At 43.8% G+C, this 20,334-nt stretch overlaps 1 protein-coding gene across 2 annotated transcripts in view; it reads right to left on the bottom strand.

The window, feature by feature from the left end:
* Positions 1–20,125, bottom strand: part of USP7 (ubiquitin specific peptidase 7) — a 396,159-nt gene extending 376,034 nt beyond the window's left edge. The window contains exon 1 of one of the 2 annotated variants that reach the window (XM_033962812.1): positions 19,052–20,125. In XM_033962812.1, the coding sequence (XP_033818703.1) occupies positions 19,052–19,133 (82 nt within the window). In that variant the 5' untranslated portion in view covers positions 19,134–20,125. The remainder of the gene's footprint in view (positions 1–19,051) is intronic. The other variant, XM_033962811.1, reaches the window with a different exon arrangement.
* Between the last annotated feature and the right edge of the window lie 209 nt (positions 20,126–20,334).

The following is a 20,334-nucleotide window of genomic DNA, read 5'->3' as shown; positions in this document are numbered from 1 at the left end:
CGGAGTGGAGCGTTTTTTGGCTCGGCGTGGAGCCGAAAGGACTGGTGTCGTCCCAGAGGTGGGAGGGCGCTCAAGGGTGGAAGGCTTCTTAGCCGGCTTACCTGGCGCCAGAGGCGCCGATGTCGACTCAGGTCGGTGTCGATTTCGACGGTGCCGCAGATGAAGAGGTCGAATCCATAGTCGGGCCGGTGCCGAAAAGTAGATTTTGTTGGATTTGACGATTCTTCAAAGTGCGTTTTTTAAGAGTGGCACAGCGGGTGCAGGAATCCGCCCGATGTTCCGGTCCCAAGCACTGTAAGCACCAGTTGTGTGGGTCAGTGAGGGAGATCGGGCGTGCACACCGCTGGCACTTCTTAAAACCGGGCTGCGGGGGCATGAATGGGAACACGGCCTCCGCAAAATCAAACCCCGAGGCCTGGATCGTGCCAACAGGCCCCACCGGGGCAGGAACGAAAAATAAAGCAAAAAGAAAGGATTTTTTTTTTTTTTTTTTGAATTGAAAGAAAAAAGCACCCGAAGGTGAAAAAACCGAAAAAAAAGAACGCGAGCGGGAAGGCAAAAGGAGGATTTCAACGACGTTGAAAAACACACGTCTTCTTCGCTCCGCGGAAACGAAGAAACTGGGGACCACGCACTCCTCCGTCGGGCGGGAAGGCACTCGCGCACGCGCGGTGCGGCCAACTAGAACTTTCTAGTAAAAAGGTCCGTACCGTGGGCTCCGTCGGTGACGTCACCCATGCGTAAAGAATATGCTGCCTGCTTGTCCTGGGATAATATGGGTATCCAGAAATTATCCATCTGCACTTATTAAACACTTAGATTTAGAAAAGGCTGAAGTAATGATTTCACTTTTAACAGCTGTAGCTTCTTCTGCTGGCATAGAAAGAATACTCTCTTCCTTTAGACTCAATTCATTCCAAAATGAGAAATAGTTTGGGACCTGATAAAGCAAGACAGTATTTTAAGTTTTTAATGCGTGAACCTGGCTGTATGCATAAGTGGCTAAATGAGTTGTGCTGTGATTTGTATTTGTTACTGTAATTTTACTGTGACTGTTTTAATTGTTCACTACCTAGAAAGCAAGATTGTATACCCCACTAACTGTATAAAATAAATTAATATATATGTAAATGCTTTGTCACATATATAGCTCTGGACCTTTCACAATATACTGCACAGAGTTTTGGAACTATAAAAGGAGATCTGAAGACACTTATTTAGGCACCATGCCCCCAAACAAGATTCACTTACAATGGCTGACTATACTTTAATACACTCCACATTTCTGTCATACTCCTCCTTCATGAAACATATTTACTACTTGGGATCTAGCTAGGTATTTGGGACCTGGGTTGGCCACTGTTGGATGGGGAAGGGGAAAGAAGGTACCAAGCCTCGAAGCAAAGCAAATCCGACAAGAGGCGGCACTGGAGATCTCAAATCCAACCGAGTGGTCAGAATTCCTTTATTAGCAGTTTGTATCAAAAGTTTAAAAACAAGCAAAATATCAAAAGTCAAAGGGACTTTTACTTTTGATATTTTGTATGTTTTTAAACTTTTGATGCAAACTGTTAATAAAGGAATTCTGACCATTCGGTTGGATTTGACATCTCCAGTGTCTCTTCTTGTCAGATTGGCCACTGTTGGAGACAGGATGCTGGGCTTGACTAACCATCAGTCTGTTCCAGTATGGCAATTCTTATGTTAACTACTTTTTCAGCAATAAAGAGTGCTATGCTTAGATTTTAGATTTGATTACTTGTTTTTTCATATTAGAACACAAGGAGATATACACGTAGGTGTGCAGGGGCATAATCAAAAGTGTGCCCAAGTCTGAGGATGGACGTTTTCTGCAAGACATCCACAAACCCAGCAGGAAAAATGTCCATTTTCAAACCTGCCAAACGGATATCTTATACTTCTGAAAATGAGTTTGGTATAAGTTTTGGTCCTTAGGATGTTACCTTTTTTGCCCATTTTCAAAAATAAAAATGTCCACGTGAAAAACATGCTTTTCTTCCTGAACAGTGCAAAATACAGACAGCAGATGTAAATTCTCAAAATTGACACAATTCAATCACTAAATTCTAAAATAAAATCATTCCCCCTACCTTTGTCTCCCTCCTTCTATGCTGTGCCTTACCTTCTGGTGTGCTCTCGCCTGGCCATTTTATGCCCCTGGCATTATCTTCAGGCCAGATTCCTCTTCCTCACTGACGCAGTGCACAAATATGTGGGCAGCCGCACGTCCTGCGCCTCATTCAGAAGCCTTCCCTCTGAAGTTGCAACGTCAGATGGAATGTTTCCGGTTCAGCAAGCGCAAGACGCGCATAGAAGCCGCTGCCTGAATCTTTGTGCACTGCAGCACTGAGGAAGAAGGAGCCGGCCCGAAGATACCGCCGCATCAATCACACCACGGACCGGTGAAGAACACTGTCTCGGGCCCGATGCATGTGCCGGCCCTGTGGACCGGCAGGAAATTTCTATAGACCAGCATCAGTCCACGGACCAACGGTGGCATTATCTGAGAAGACATGCATGGCCTGATTCTGGAGAAGATGTTCAAATAGAAGGAGAGCCAGCCTAATCTCCTGAAGCTCCAGGCAATTGATCCATCATTTCTTCTTGGAGGACTACCAGCCTTGAACCAGACTGTCCAGGCAAAGGAGCACTCCAGCCAAAGAGGCTGGCATCCATCACCAGGATCACCCATTCGGAGATCCGGAGGGAGACCCCTTGACAGGGAAGGGAGACGCAGCCACCAGGATAGACTGGACCGAGCCTCCATTGTCCAGTGGAGCAGGTATGAACTGTGATCTTGTCAGGTCTGGATGAAGCGAGTGTGGACCTGTTAGGACTGGGTTTCCCTAGTCCGGAGCGGGCAGGGCCAGGAATACAGGGAAGTGTTTTTGTTCTCCATTGCATCAGAGGAGAAGCTTCTGCCAATACACACACGACTGCAGGCACAAGCAGGCTTCGCCAGCTTCAGTAAGTTTCTTTTCTAAAGCGCTGTGAAGATAGGGGGGGGGAGGGAGGGAGGGAGATAGATTTGGCCATAGGTAGGGAGGGAGCCGCACATGATCAGTGATCGCGTGCCTTCCCTCCCTTAACTGCGGGGACAAGGCCATTCACCGCTCCACAGGGTGGTAGATTGCCTTGTCCCCGTGGCCGCAGTGAGCACTTCCCCCCCACCACCATTTCGGCAGGTTACCCATGGCTAGCCGCGGGTAATTGCCAACGTGTCATTCTCTAATTAGTATCCATATCTGCCACTTGAAGCCAGGCTAAGCATCTCATGGCTACATACATGGCTGAGGCCCTGGAAATCAATTCAAAAGTATCGTAAGCATATATTTCCATAGTTGGGTGAGAGTGTGAATAATGGATTGAAACTCCTTCAGATGTTTAGTAAGAAGATATTTCTGAAAAGAAGGAAATTTCTTTAGAAGATGTTTCATGTAACAGGAAAAATAGAAATTGTAATTAATGACCCTGTTTGCCAACAGGGAATTCTGGCTTAAACTCTGGATAGATTAGACTTCTTTAAAGTAGATTCCACCACTAATGATTGGTGCTGAAGCTGTTGCTTGTCAAAACCTGGAATACAGATGATTTTGTAAAGAGAACTTTCTGGGAGCCACAGGTATAGTGAGAAGGGTTTCCCAGTTCTTATGAAGAGTCTCTTTTTTTATTTTTTATTTATAAATTTTGAATACATTTACAATATCCAATAATTCCAAAGGAAAAAAGGATAAGTACATAAATCAATACATAATCAAACCATACATACATAATTCCTTTTAAGCCCACATTAATGGGGAGCACATATTGCTATTTCTAATCAAATAAATTCAGGAAAATAAAGGACAATAATTCTCGATTCAAACTAAAGAACCTTGAATCATTCCTTAAAGTGGGATATTATTAATTTAATTCTCCTCATATTCTCAGCTGAATGAAACAAATCTCATTTCTGTTCTCTTGCAACTAAAAATTGTTGTAATTGTATAGGATCCCAGAAAGCGTACTCAATATCTTGTAACTTAACCAGACATTTACAGGGAAATTTCAGATAAATGAAGAGTCTCTTTAAGGATTCCATGCAATGGGAGTTTTAAGAGCTCTTTAGGAGGCTGATCATAATGTAGCGTCTCTAAAAATTCAGCACTATAGGCAGAATCAGCCTCAAGTTTGACAGAGAGATCTTTACCCAATTGTCTAATAAACTTGGTGAAAGAAAGTCTCTCAGTGGGAGATTTCACTCTAGGAGGAGAGTGGCATGGAGATTGTTCCTCAAACGTGTCACAAACCTCAGTAGAGGAAATGGAGAAGTCAGCATCTGAATCAAACTGAAGATGCGGACTTCTCCATGCGGTTGTGAAGATAAATTGTGATGATGTCTGTGTTTGCACCGATACCCAGATGATGAAGTCGAAGCTGAAGTTGGGGACCGTGGACGTTTAGAAGCATGGTCAGGAGGATACTTCTTTTTGGACGAAGTCAGTGTGGAAGACTTGGTATGTTTAGAAGCATGATGAGAAGAGTGATGTTTCTTACATAGGATCAGTGTCAGAGACCTGTGACATTGGGAAGCATCTGCAAGAGAATGGTGTTTCCTCTTGGAAGAACATTTTCTGGAATGAGAAGGATGAGGAGAAGGCGATAATCGACGATGCATTGATGAACTTGAATGACAAGAAAATGCTGTGCAGGATTGACGAGATGATTGGGGTTAAGAGGTGCTTCGAAGAGGTACCGAAGAGCCAGACCTCACAGTGTCATGCTCAGGCTGAGCCGGTACCACAGTAGTCAGTGCAGAGGTCATAAGGTGAAACATGTCACCAAATTCTAAGCGGAAAAGCGCATCCAGCTTTTCCTAAAAAGACAGCACCGGTACCGTCGGCTTTTCTGCCGGTACCAAAGATGCCTCAGCTCACCTGGGGTGACTTCGATGAAGATGCAACTTTCGATCGAAAATAAGAGAGTCGTAAGAGAGCTTATCGCTTGGCTGGCATGATTGGACTCAATGCCATAGTGGCCTGTGACACGGACAGGTTAAGCTGGTGGCTTCTTAACAGGCTTATCAGAGGGAGCGATGTCCTCCGACACCAGTGTCGATGTCAACGCCAATCACCAAGCGCACCATTCCCATCCTGAAACAGGGAACTTGAGGATTGCATTGCCCACCTTAAGGTTCAGTCTTCTGAGCTTCTCTTTGGCACAATGAATTATAGCGAGTATCTGACTCAGCCCGATTCGTGCTCCGGAATGGGATTGATGGCTGCGATGCTCAGCAACCTTTGGCCCATTGCCTCCACCCAGGCCACCTTTTCCAGCCTCCCTGCTGGGAAGTCCAAGAAGAGATCTATCAGGGGCCAATGAAACAGTTTGTAGCCATCCCGCAGAATATCTAAGATCCAGGGGTTCCAAGTTTATTTCATACTTGATATACCGTCTATTAGTGGTTACCTAGATGGTTCACAATGCTAAATTTTAAAAGAAAAGAGCGTTTCATAGTTAAAATATCGAGAACAGATCAGACAGAGACATATGGTAACAAAGGGGTCCATGGGTAAGGAGGAGTAAAGTACATCGAGATAAAATAAATTAAAAGGGAGGTAAGAGGAGATGGAGAGAAAAGTAGAGTCAGAGGTGATGGCCCTCCATTCTGCCAAGAAAGCCGACAGCTTGAGCACATCTCAAGGGACCCTCAGGGGCCTCCCAGTGGACCGTGAGCAACTTGACAATGTCTGAATAATCAGGGAAGAAGGCAGCCTGCGGTTTCTCATTATTCATGAGAGCATTCTGCAGCAGCTGACTGCCCAACCTCCAATTTCAACTCCTGGAGGGATTCAGAGATCAAATTGACCAAAGCTATAGGTTTGAAAAATCTCCAAACCATGGGGTCCTCTCCCGGATCTAGATCCTGAAGGTCTGCGCACCACATCCCTCGCAGTGGTAGTACTAGTCTGGGTAACCAAAGGTATGGTTAGGTCATCCATATCATCAGCCAGTGAAACATCCTTGGGCAACTTGGGGAGAATGGACTTAAGACCCATGTCCTGGAAAAGGGGAATCCCCATAGCCAGCAAGAGCACCTTTTTCTTGGTCAAATAAGCCCGATACATCATGTTAATGAATTCCAGAGAAAACCTTTCATCCAAGGAGATAGCAGCCACCTGGGAATCCCTCTTAGAACTTTTAGAGGACTTGTATGCCTTAGACACCGAATCGCGGCTGTACTTCACCAGGGCCACAACAGCGGTCTCCAGGGCCTACTTTCAACTTTTTGGGCTTCCCCCAGCTGGAAAGTGACAGGACCCTATTCAGGGGGGTCGAGGGAATTTGGGCTGAGATTTCATCCCCCCCCCCCCCCCAACGCACATGGAACATGGCTGATCGCGGGACAGCCTTCCACTACAAGCAGAGCATGAATCCAAAGTATCCTGCCCTGGGGAGTTTATCTGAGTAGCTTTCTTGCAAAAACGAAGCCTATACAGGCAAAAAATAACTTTAAATTCAAATTCAAATCAGAAAAATCCAAGATGGCTGCCACAGGTGTAATTTACAGAAAATAAAACAGCTCGGGAAAAGCACAGGAACCCCCAAAAACACCGTGATTTTTGGATTTTATGGGTTGGGGGACAAGGGCTAACTCTCAAACTACCCAAAACTCACTTTTGAAGACCACCCTAAAATTGCTGAAACAGGCCGTCAGCCCTGTATTCACTGTGCAATGCTGTACTGAAGCTGCAGTAAAGGAACAAATTAAAACATAAATTAAACGAAAATGCCAAGATGCCACCTCTTTTGTGTAATACACCACCAAAGAAACAGAAAGATGTGTTTCCTCCTATACTGTGTAAACTAAATATCACACTTGCCAGAGAAAGCCCTAAGCATTCCAGAAGCTGAAAGAACAACCTAGTAGTGGGCTTTGAGGTCCCCTCCCAAATTTCTGCCCTGGGCCCTAGCCATGTCTGAACACCAGTTCTGGCAGGATACACATTTCAAATTTGACATTCTAATCACAAAACAGTCTGGTCATTTTATTTTTCAAACTATGTTGGTCCCAGGCATCAATTTCTTTTGCCCTCTTTCTCTGAACTCACTTGCCAGGGTCTCCCTGCCCGTTTGACATTTCTTTTTTCTCCATCTCTTTGTACTTATCTTTCCCCACGCTCAACATCTCCCTTCTCTGTGACCATTATACATTTCTGTTCAGCATCTCGCCACATTCTTCATCACCAATCTGTCCCTATTCCCTCCATATGTCCAGCAACACTTCTGTGTCCCTAAGCCCCCCAAGTCCAGCATCCCTCAACTATGCTCCTATTCTCCCCCATGTCCAACATATTTCCTCTGTGTCCATACACCATCCCCATGCAGCATTTCTCCTTTACGGTTAAAAAAATTATATTGTTTACATAATAGCTAGCCTTTAGGAGTCGACACCAATTTTTTCTTCTCAGAAGCAGCACAAAAATTTGTAATTCAATCTAACAGCAATACTGTATATATTTGACTATAAACCAATCCAAATATAAACTGAGGTGACCATTTATGTCTTCCTCTCCTATCACAGATTGTACTTCTCTTATCATTATGTTTCTGTATATCATTAACGTCTTTTGGTCTTAATGTCATCCCCTTGTTTTTAATAGTTATCATAATGTACACTGCTCAGACAGTTTTTTAAGCGGTATATCAAATTTTAAATAAAACTTGAAAACTTGTAAAACTTGATTAGAAATTTGGGTGATCCTTATCAGAAAGGCTTCCTTGTCATAAGTTAGCATACAATGGTGTCCTTTTATTAAGGCACGCTAGCCATTTTAGCGCATGCTAAACGCTAACGCATCCATAGACTATAATGGACGCGTTTAGCACAAACTAAAATGGCTAGCATGTCTTAGTAAAAGGATCCCAATATTTTTAACATTAAATATTTTTATTAAACCAATGCAAAAAGACACAGAACAGCACTGTGTAGAAAAGCATCAAGTAACAATTTCTACTACTAGCAAAATATGAGGTCCTAATTCACGGTAAATACTGTGAGTCTGCACCAATTTCTAAAATTTTAAATATTGGCCTACAACTACTTCCATTAAATACAAATCATTTTGCTCCTTTGGTGTCATACTATTGGAAGCCATGTAAAAAAATTCATGAAATCTACTTTTCTCCATTATTTCACTGAATACTTTTCTAAAATTACTTTCAATAAGTTTATAATATTCAATCAGAGAAGCAATCTGGTCCTACTGCTTTGCTTCATTTGAGGCCCTGTATTTCTTGAGCAGCCTCATCCATGGGCAAGCACTGATTATTTGTGCTCTTGAGCAGCTTTATCCATATCAGACTACCATAGTAAATATTGTGGGTCTGCATCATTTTCTAAAATTTGTAAATGCCCCTCTGTCTCCACCTCCCCCACCCCCTCTGCATCAAGTACCATCTCTCTGTTTCTCTCCCCTTCCTGCATAATGCAGCATCTCTGTCTCCTCCCCACCCCAACAAGAATCCACCATTGATCCTTACTGTTCTGGAACTCAAAGAACAGGCGCTGATACTCTGTTCTGGGAATGTGCGGGTCCTTGAGTATCTGTGGATGCTCAAGGACTGCCAGCTCCCACCCTCTCTGGGATTTTCAGAGAGGGTGGGAGCTGGCAGGCCTTGAGCATGCGCAGGCCCAGAACAGAGTATCAGTGTCAGCTTCTTTAAGCACCAGAATGGTAAGGATTAATGCCGAAGGGATGGAGTAGCAACGGTCATCGGACAGATTGAGCGGAGTGCAGGAGAGCAGTGTCAGATTTTAGGGGGCAGGAGCACACAAGAAAGCAGCACCAATCTTTGGGGGAGGGGGAGGTAAAAGTGGAGGAAAGCAGTACTGGTCATTGCGAAGGAGAACAAAAGCATTGGCCATTTGGGTGGACTCTAATAAAAACAGAATGTCCATTTTGGGGCCATTTTTTGGCTCTAAAATCTCAGTTTATATTCGAACATACACAATACCTAATCACCACCCCCTTCCTCATCATTACAATGCATTTTATGAATCACTTGCAGTTTCTAGCAATGTTATCTTTTTTGCTCATCCCATTTTCAAACTTGAGAAAAAGTGTCAGCACTATGTATTTAGCCAACTAAAAAGACATCACCCTCTTTATTAAACTTTACATTATACAACTGGGCTAATGACCACACTTCTGTAAATCAGGTTCATTAGTAAAAATAATAAAAAAAAAGAACTAGGGTAAACCAAAAAGTAAAGGCAAAATACATTTTATAGCTTTAATAGAAGTAACTGTGAGCAACTGAACATATCACTTTTCCACATACAACAAAAGCATCATCTTGCATGAGGACTATCGTTCAACTAGTTTCTGCATTCCTGCATAGTAGTAGTTTTTGGCTGCTCCCGAAGCCAGGTGAACACTGCTTCCTTTACTTCATCATCAGAAGTGAATCTGAAACCTCAACAGCGTCTCCTTTATTGGACCAAAGATGTGATCATCACTAGAGGCTCCTTTTACTAAGGTGTGCTAGCGTTTTTAGCGCACACAGGAAATTACCGCGCACTACGCTTCTAGAACTAACGCCAGCTCAATGCTGGCATTAAGGTCTAGCGCGCGGGGCAATGTAGCGCATGCTATTCCGCACATTAAAGCCCTAACGCGGCTTAGTAAAAGGAGCCCTAGATGCCAGATCCGGGCTATAAGGAGAATGGGAAGACGTTCAAACCCAAAACTCAAGCTTTTGCACTGTCTCTTTTGTCGCTACTGCTGGATGAGGACATGCAATATCATGGTGCAGCAAGAATTGTTTTGAGCAACATTCCTCTTCTTTTGCTGCGAATTGCAGGTTTAAGTTCATTTCATAGAAATGCACAGTAATTTTCACTGATCACTGTTTGCCCATGCACTTGGAAATGCACCAGAATAGGCCCCCTCATGTCCTAAAAGAAGGTTAACATGATTTTCTTGGAAGAAGGTCAATGTCTGAATTTCTTCTTCACTAGAGAAGACAGATGTCTCCACTCCATGCTTTGTCTTTTGCTTTCCAGGTCATAGTGATGCACCTATGTCTCGTTGTCGATGGCTACAGATTCCATCAGATCTTTTTCATACCATCTCAGGAACTGAGTTGCAACTTCCACACGCTGTTACTCATGCAAATCTGTAAGCTGTTTGGGAATACATCATGCACAGACTTTCCTGAATCCCAAGTCATTGTGCATTATGGCAAATACAGATCCATAGCCAATATCCAAATTTGCAATTGAGACACCGTTATCCATCGGTCTTCTCTAATCAAGGCATGCGCCCTGTCAATGTGCTCTTGAGTGCTCGAGGTTGATAAGCAACCAGAATGACCTTTGTTGATTGCACCTATTCATCCCACTTTAAACCTTTTTACCCACTTATAAACCTTTTGTTGATTTATGGTGCTATGTCCATACTGAGTCAATATCAGACGTGAATTTCCACAGGTTTCACTCCCTCTACCCAAAGAAAGAGTACTGTTCTTTGATGGTGCAATCTTGCAATGGAGCGTCCATGTTTCTGACCTCTTGGTTGCCACATGACACTAAAGGCCAAGAACTACACTGTGTATGGACGAACTATCCAACAGGCATACGAGTACATACATTGCATTTCGCTAGCTCCATTCCAGTTACCGCATAATTTAACAATTGCCTTTAATTTTTTATTTGCCCTTGTAAAATTTTCTTCAAAGTTTTCCTCAAACACTAAAAGCAGAATATAAAAGCTACACATTTATGCCCTCATTTCACAACTATGATCTGATGCCAAAGTTGCCTATCATGGTCAATGGTTAAGCCACCTAATTTATTTTTATTGGTAATCTCATGCTAGTGAATTACCAGATACAATTTGGAAATTATAATGCACGATATACAAATTGAACTCTCAATGAGACACTAATAATACAGAGATACAAAACTCTATCAAAAAGGTAAATGCTAATGTAAAATCTGTAAACATTAGTTTTCACTCATTTAAAATCTTAATTTCAGAAATAAAAAGGGATGTTATTGGCATTTAAAAATCTAAAAGCAAGTTTACTTTTACCCTAATTCTCATTATAGGGGTCCTTTTACTAACCTGCAGTAAAAATGGCCTTAGTAAACGGGAAAAATCTGCATAGGGGTATGCTGAGGCACACATACCACTACAAAAAATTTACAATTTTCTAATTTTTTATATTAATAGCCTTGCGCATGACCGTTAAAAAAAAAAAAGTTACCACATAAGCCCTTACCACCACCCACTTGTAGGGCATAAAGGCTCAAAGCAGTATTCCTGCACTAAGGCCCTCTTTTACTAAGCCGCGGTAGATGTTTCTGCCGCGGCCCAGAGCACTAAATGCTACGACGCACACAGAATTCCTATGAGCATCAGAGAATTTAGCGCTCCAGGAAACAGTAGAAACCTCTCCGCAGTTTAATAAAAGGAGGTAGGGGTGTAAACTAGCTAGCATACATGTGCGCTAATGAAGATGATCTGTTCAGCAAAGGACACCCACTTTCTGCCCCCCCCCCAATCACACCCACTTAAATAATTTTAGCACATACTGTACACATTTGGAAGTTACCACAGAAAGCCTATATGTGTGCAAACAGTAAGCTATTTTAAGCTGTTAGGTACATTAACACCTAACATAGTTTGGTAAAATAGCCCCTTAATTTGAAATATAATAAAAGCTTACAGGCGCATGCGCATTGAAAACAATGTGATCCCTGCCGCTGTGGTGTGTGATCCGTGGCCGTGTTCCATTTTAGAACCCGGCGCCAGGGAACATTCTGGCCACTTCCCTCCTCCTGCCCTCACTCACCAAACGCTGGAGGAAGCCGGCCATATTCGGCGGCTTGAGGAGGCGGTGCGGAGAGGTGCTGGCGGCGGCTGCCAGGAAGAGGGCTTCGTGCAGCGGCATGGTGGCAGCTGCCGGGAGGAGGGCTTTTTGCAGTGGTGCTGGCGGTGGCTGTCAGGAGGAGGGCTTCAATCTGCTGAGGGTCGGGCGCTGCTCCAGTGAGGATCGTGGCCGGCTCTACTAAACTTCGCAGCCACACAGCACCTCAGTAGAATGTTTCCTCTGATGTACGCGATCGCGTCAGAGGGAACATACTTCTGAGGGGCAGAGCAGCCTACGAGGTTTACAAAAGCTGGCCGCGATGCTCACAACGCTGCATACTGGACCGGGGAAACAGGTAATGGGTGCTGCTGGAGCAGGGAAGAGGTGCTACTGGGCCGGGAGAGCAACGAAGAGGGACGGGGAGCAGGGAAGAGGTGCTATTGGACTGGGGGAGCAAGGAAGAGGGACAGGGGGAGAAGGGAAGAGGTGCTACTGAGCCGGGAGAGCAAGGAAGAGGGACAGGGGGAGCAGAGAAGAGGTGCTACTGGGCTGGGAGAGCAAGGAAGAGGGACGGGGAGCAGGGAAGAGGTGCTATTGGACCGGGGGAGCAAGGAAGAGGGACAGGGGGAGCAGGGAAGAGGTGCTACTGGATCGGGGGAGAAGGGGACTGCGGGGGGTAAAATTGGTTTGGAGCTGGGGCTGAAAATAGGGGGCGTGTGAGGGAAGGAGGCTTTACTAGCACCCGTTAATGTAACGGGCTTAAACACTAGTTTGAAATATTTCTATACTAACAATGTAAATGACAGAAAATAAATGACCAGCATGTTCCATCCAATCTGCCCAGTACAAGCTGTTCCATATAGGTTCTACACACCCTGTCGGATTTTTTTTCTTTATTTTTCTTCTGTGCTCTCAAAAGAAAATATAAGGGCCCTTTTTAGTCACACTGAGCGCATGATACTACCATACCTCATTTTATTTCTATGAGCATGGGGGGCCGACACCCAGCGCATTAGTAAAAGAGTCTCTATGTCAAGTTCTCTCTCTTTTTTGCAAGACTAAATCAAACATGAATTGCACAAAGTACTTTTACATGGTGAAAAAGGTCAAATAAATATGAAATTGTTTTAGCATTTTAAATCTCCTTTATGTGAAAGTTTAATCATGTTTATTACAAACCAAAAATTGCAGCATTCATACTTCTGAAAACACAGGACCTGTAATTTGACTTGTAGTCTGTAGCAGATTTAACACCTTGGGCAAGTGACATTATATGGTCTTTCATAAAAGTTAAAGACCTGTTTACAAAGACTAAGGGCTCCTTTTACTAAGCCGCGTTAGGGCTTTAATGCGCGCATTAGCGTGCGCCAAATTGTCACCCACGCTAGACCTTAACGCCAGTATTGAGTTGGCATTAGTTCTAGCTGTGTAGCGCAGGTTTAGCGTGCGCTAAAATGCTGCATGCGCTAAAAACACTAACGCGGCTTAGTAAAAGGAGACCTAAGGAGAATGAAGAATTCATCTTTTTTTTACTTTAGTAATATCTTTATATGTTTATGATATCCTAGTGATTGGTTTCTTAATGTTGTAATCCACATTATACCTTGAATAAAGGTTAACATTACATTACATTAGTGATTTCTATTCCGCCATTACCTTGCGGTTCAAGGCAGATTACATTCAAACTAAAAACAAGAATTACATTCAAAATTTGAAAGAATAGAATAAGCGATGATATAAAATTTTTAAGGTAATTAAAAAAAAAACAACAACAAAAAAACTTGGGTAAAGAGTTACCAACTGGAAGTAGAAGTCTTTAGGAGATAAGAATGGGGTGAATTATGTGGTTTTAGATAACATTAGGTAAATAGAAGAATATTAGAGAGTACTAAGGGTATATTGTAAATATTCAGTCATCTTGTCAAGGCAATGTAAATTTTGTCTTCAGTTTCCACTTCATCATTGACATTTCACTACATCTTCCAGTTTTCCCTCAATATTGTGGTAACATGAAATTAGATCAATGGTTCTCAACTAGTATGTAAGGATATACTGATGTACCCCCAAAGTTTGGCATTAATAGCAAGCCGGTACTTTTCTTAACAAACATTTCTGTCTACAAATTGGGAAGACTAGAGATACAGAGTCAGGTACTTAAAATCTTCATAACTGCTCCCTATTTTTGCTTCTCAGCTAGCCCCAATGATAACTGATATGACCAGTCTCAAATGGGAATGCTACAAGTCTGTTGTGTCTATATGTTCTGTTTGCTACATAGTTTCTAAGCAGCATATTTACAGGGTTTTGTGTTATTTAAAACACCTAGGAGGATTTTGTGTTGATGTTACTAAGGCAGTGTTTTTCAACCGCTGTTCCGCGGCACACTAGTGTGCCACGAGATGTTGCTTGGTGTGCCGCAGGGCCGCCATCAGGGCAGTACTACCAGTCCTGCATTCAGGGGCCCGGAGCTGACAGGGGGCCCGAGGCAGGGGCGCCAGTAGCTCGCCAAGGCAAAGTGAGTCGATCACCCAGGACTCACTTTGTCTTGGCGATCTAATCTATCGAGCCGATAAGTCTTCTTCTCCCCGACATCAATTCTGCAGTCGGAGAGGAAGTTCGGGCCAGCCAATCGCTGCCTGGCTGGGCGGAACTTCCTCTCCGATTGCAGAATTGACGTCAGGGAGAGCATGCGTCGGCTTTGGGGCCTGTTATCCATTGGTGGGTCCTGTTCCCCGATGGCAGTGGCAGTGGCTTGGGGAACGGCAGGGAGAAAGAAAGAAAGGGGGCAGGCAGGGAAACAGAAGGAAAGAAGAGAAACAGAAAAAAAGAAAGAAAGGTCAGGGAGAGAGGAAGAAAAAGTTGGGGGAGGGAATGAGGTGTGGAGGAGAGAAAGCATACAGGCTGATAGAAGGGAAGAAAGATTGGATGCACAGTCAGAAGAAGAAAGTGCAACCAGAAATCACCAGACAAGGTAGGAAAAATGATTTTATTTTAAATTTAGCAAAGTGGAGGCAGTATTACCACAGTTTTCAAAGGAATTTGCCCAAATAACTTAATAGTTAACTAGGTAAATTCCCAGAGATGAAAACTTCCCTTCACTTACTATGCACAGTTCTGAATTTATATCTGCTGTCTATATTTTACAATATGGTCACCTTTTACTAAACCGCAATAGTGGTTTTTAGCGCAGGGAGCCTATGAGCGTCAAGAGCAGCGCTGGGCATTCAGCGCAGCTCCCTGCGCTAAAAACTGCTATTGTGGTTTAATAAAAAGGATGGAGGGTATATTTGTCTATTTTTGTATGCTATAAAAACCAAATACAGAGACTGAGAGCTGTTGACGAAGAGCTACGTGTGTGTCTTTCTTCGATTCCAGCCAGAATATCAGCTTTGTGTTCAGCCAAACAGGCCCAGGTTTCGCACTGAATAAAGTATTTTATAATTTTTCACTATTCTGTTTACTTAATATTTCATAATAAAGTAATTATAAAATACTTTCTTTGTGTTTATTTGATTCCTATTCAAGAGAATTACTTTATATATAGTCAATATAGGCACAGAGTTAAATTTTTTAACATTTTCTAATGGTGGTGTGCCTCGTGATTTTTTTCATGAAACAAGTGTGCCTTTGCCCAAAAAAGGTTGAAAAACACTGTACTAAGGTGGCACCAGAATTTGAAAATACAGTATATTTGTTGTGTATGATAACCTATATAGACTAAAATGGATAAAAGTTTTACGATATTGATAGTAAGTTTATTGTGAGTTGCCCTACTATTCAATCCATATGGAAAACTGTATGCAGCACATCAGTTCAATATTTTTCACAGATAAGTAAACACTGAAAATTCCTTAACAAAACTAAGAATTCTACAAGTTTCATTTTAGCAATAGTTTATAAAACAAAGTAAATTATATTTAAGAATATTTTACATTTCCTTTACATCATTACAACAATCAAATATTTATGAGTTTTTTTCTTTGTTTAGCTGAGTTTTAGTGTCCAGTGTGTCACACACTTGAACACTACCTGTCAGGTGTATCACAACTGAAGAAAAACTGAGACTTACTGGATTATATATTCAACACAAGACTCAAATGGGGCACTAACAGTACACATTAAAAGTCTTATGGGGCAAATCTATAAAATTGCCAACTCAAATTTACACACCCTATTGCTGTGCACATACAATGCCATTGTGGTACTAACATATGACAGCACTAGCAAACTCTCTTATACCATATTAATGGCAGGTGTAAGTTGGCACAGCTAAGTGTACCAAATCACATGTGTAATCTATAGCATTTTATAAACTTTGGTGTCTTATAAAACTAAGGTATGCTAATGGATTTAACGTGTGCTAAATGCCACATAGCCCACTGTATACCTGATGACACCAAACTATGCAATATAGTAAGCGACTGCAATCTACAGGATACCATGGCGCATGACCTACGTACATTAGAAAGTTGGTCCTCAACCTGGCAACTGGGCTTCAACGCCAAGAAATGTAAGGTCATGCATCTCGGAAGCGGAAATCCATGCAAAGCTTACACCTTAAATGGAGAAACTTTAAACAGGACTACAGCAGAACGAGATTTAGGAGTGATCATCAGTGCAGACATGAAAACTGCCGCTCAAGTGGAGAAAGCTTCATCTAAGTCACGGCAGATGATAGGTTGTATCAAGAGAAGCTTTGTCAGCAGAAAGCCTGAAGTCATAATGCCATTGTACAGAGCCATGGTGAGACCTCATCTAGAATACTGTGTGCAATTCTGGAGACCACATTACCGTAAAGATGTGCTCAGAATTGAATCAGTTCAGCGGATGGCCACCAGGATGGTCTCGGAGCTCGGGGGTCTCTCGTCCGAGGAAAGACTGAACAAACTGCGGCTCTACACTCTCGAAGAACATAGGGAGAGGGGAAACATGATTGAGACATTTAAGTACATCACGGGACGCGTCGAGGTGGAAGATGATATCTTTCTTCTCAAAGGACCCTCGACCACAAGAGGGCATCCGCTCAAACTCAGGGGAAGGAAGTTTCGTGGAGACGCCAGGAAGTACTTCTTCACAGAAAGAATGATTGAGCATTGGAACAAGCTTCCAGTGCAGGTGATCAAGGCCAGCAGCATCTCGGACTTTAAGAATAAATGGGATACCTATGTGGGATCCCTACGGGGGTCAAGTCCAGGAATAGGGTCACTAGGGTATAGACTTGAAGGAGCGGGTCAGTAAAGTGGCTGTATAATTAAAGGGGTCAGTAGACTTAAAGGGGTGGGTCAATGGAGTGGGCAGACTTGATGGGCTATAGCCCTTATCTTTCTATGTTTCTATGTTTTCTTTCTAAGGGCTGCATGGAACTTAAAGCATACTAATTAATTAGTGCATGCTAAACCCATTAGCGCACCCCAGTAAAAGGACCTGCCTGTGTGTAATTGGGAGCCATGTCCATGGCCTACCCATGCTCTACCACATATATACCCCCTTACAGGTAGGCACTATGTTATAGAACAGCACATAGATGCCTTTAATTAGTGGCACCTTTGATCCATATAAAGTGGTGCATACCTTTAGAAACTAGTTTATAGGAATGTCCCACTACTGTTTAAGGATAACTATTAAAGCTGCTTAGATGCAAAACCATTTCCAAGACTAGTAGTAGGTAAAATACCATTCACCCACATGGAAGATATTTAAAAATTGAGCTACAATAGGCTTATTAAGACCAAGAAAACAAAGAGAATGCAGTCTGCTTTTAACATAGAGATTTTACTTAAAGTTAACTCATCTTGGGACCCAAATTTTGGTCTTCCTATGGCTCATTTCCAGTAAAGATCTAACAAGACAATAACCACTTCATTAAACAATATTTATGAAACCCAATAATTTTTAGTAATATATAAAAGGTATAGATTACTTAAGCCCAGTACATCTTCTCTACATAACAGTTATATGTAAAAACTAAAAAGAAAAATTATACCTTTAACTGCATTTTTGTTTAATCTCTTGGTTTCAAGTATGCAAAATGACTACGCAGACAAAACATAGATTCAACTATTATTACATACAGCACTAAATTACATGAAATCCACCTACAATAATTTGAAAATAATAACCCTCCCCCCTAAATACCATAAAGGAAATTGAATACACCACCTCCTACAATGCATAACTAGGTGTAAGCAAGACACACTGCCAAACTAAATCATGCAGATCTCAGAGCACTTATCCTCCCCCAAATCTCAGCACTATGGTTAAGTTTTATTTTATTTATATTTCTAAATCAGCCCTAATTAAAGATGGCGAGCGAGTCTCGCGTGGTTCATCAGTTGTTCAATACAATAATAATAATTAAAAAAAAAAGGCTAGTCTGGTAACTCTGCGCCTCTCAGGAGCATCAACATGAATGTATGCGACCTCCTAGACCTTACGTTCTTCCGTTCCCCAAAAAAGATAGGAAGAGACTGTTGGGATGCAAAATCGGCAGCTTCCAACCCACTGGCAAACTATTTAACTACAGTAGTGGGAAATCTGGCGTGTAGCATCAGGCCTCAGTACGTGAGGTTAGGCCACAACTGCATCTCAGTTTATCGAAATAAGCCGGCCAATTAAACAGCATTCCCCCCCTCCAATTGACACCTTCTACCCCACTCGCATATTAGCTCTATACATGCCTTCTTCGAAATCTTTATTTTGTAATTATTTTTTCGAAACTAGGAAATGGAGAATTGTTTTTTTTTAAAACAAAACAGGTTGAGAAAGGCAATCACTGCCCCTCCCCCAATAAAAAAACGTTTTGCAACGTCACCGAGCTCCAATACATCCTCTGTAACCGATGGTTATTTTAAAAAGAAAACATTAGAAATTAACGGCGGATAAATCATCATGATTTTTTGTTGTGTTTTTTTTAAAGCAGAATGCCTTAAGAGGAAACAGAAAAGCACAGACGGACCCTTTAATAGTCTCGTACGACCCAAGGGGAAATTGCCCCCCTCCGAGAGAGAGCCACAGCGACTTCATTTGTTTACTTTCCAACTCCCTTCCACCCGGCCTGGCAGGAGAAATCTGCTGCAGCAGGCCCAGGGCCACTGTGGCTATTAACAGCATCTTCTAATGGCATACAATAGAATACGTAGGGTAAAGGGGGGGGGAAGGGCCTTTTCCTTACCTTCCATCTCCATGTCCTCGGGCTCGCTCAGCTGTTGCTCCCCGGGCTTTTGGTGCTGTTGCTGCTGGTGGTGATGGTTCATGTCGTCGGTTTCCTTGATCTCGGCCTTGCCTGTTCGCTGCGCCGGCAGGGGGTGCGGGTCCGGGAAGAAGGTGTGGGTGAGAAACTTCGGCAGGGCCTCCACAGCGGCCTCGGCCTTTCCCACCTGCGATGCCGGCGGCAGTAGCTGGAGAGCAGGGGAGAGGGGGGTGGTGGTGGTGGAGGAGGAGGAGGCCGGCGGCAGGGACACGCGCACGTATTTGCTCGCTATTCGCCCAATCTCGGCGCCGAGTGTGGGGGACTAGCGAGGTGCTCGGCGGCTTTCCCTCCCCTGGCCGTCCGCCGCCGCAACCGAACGGGGCGGGAGGGGGGGGACGCGGAGAGCAGAGAACTCGCCAACCTTCAGCCGCGAGAGGCGGAAGGCAGAGAAGGGGAAAGAGAACCAGTCCCCGACCCCCACCCCCCAAAGAAGGCCCCCCCTTGAAAAAAGTGCCTATAAACCGTCCGCGATAAAAGCAAACCCCCGGGAGCGGACGCACCAGGTGCTCCTTCTCCCCCCACCTCCCGCCGGCTCTTTACCTTGGCCAGAGAAATCCTACCGGCCGGCGTTACCGCTCCTGCTCTCTCTTCCCACCCCCCAACACCAGTTACGGGCTTAAGCAAAGCGGACCCCAACCCTCCCCAGGGCTTTTCCCTTTTTGCGCGTATATGTGGGTAATAAGAGGGAACTACTGTTCCTTCTCCCCCGCCCCCACTCACGACTCCAGCGTCCTAGCCTCGCCGCCTCTCTCTCTCTCACTCGCTTAGCCTGTTCCCTTCAGCCTCTATCTGGAGACGCCAGGGCTCCTCAAAATGGCGGCTCCATGAAATGTCACATCCGCATGGGCACCTCGGTGCGGCCAACAGCGGCAGCGACGGCGGCGGGCAACGCCAAGGAGGCAGAAAGGGAGTGGTTTGGCCAGGATCATGGCTCTGGCAGACGTATCGCGTCCCGCCGCTCCGCCAGGCCAGGCATTGAGAGGGCGGAGGGAGACAGAAGGGGAAAGTGTAAATACTGGAAACCGTGTGACGGATGGATGCTTCCCCCCCCTCGGGGAGGGGGGGCTGGGGCGATTTTTCTTTTCTGAGGAGGGGGCATTGAGGAATGAGGTCAGGAGCGATTTTGTCTCTGTTGTTGCCTTGAGGAATGCCTTGGCTCCTGCCCACATTAGAACTAATACCAGCCTTTCCTGTTTCTTTTTTTT

This window comes from Geotrypetes seraphini, chromosome 11 (assembly GCF_902459505.1).
Source record: "Geotrypetes seraphini chromosome 11, aGeoSer1.1, whole genome shotgun sequence".
Lineage (NCBI taxonomy): Eukaryota > Metazoa > Chordata > Amphibia > Gymnophiona > Dermophiidae > Geotrypetes > Geotrypetes seraphini.
The sequence above is the reverse complement of the archived record's forward strand: the minus strand, read 5'-3'. Positions and strand labels throughout refer to the sequence as shown.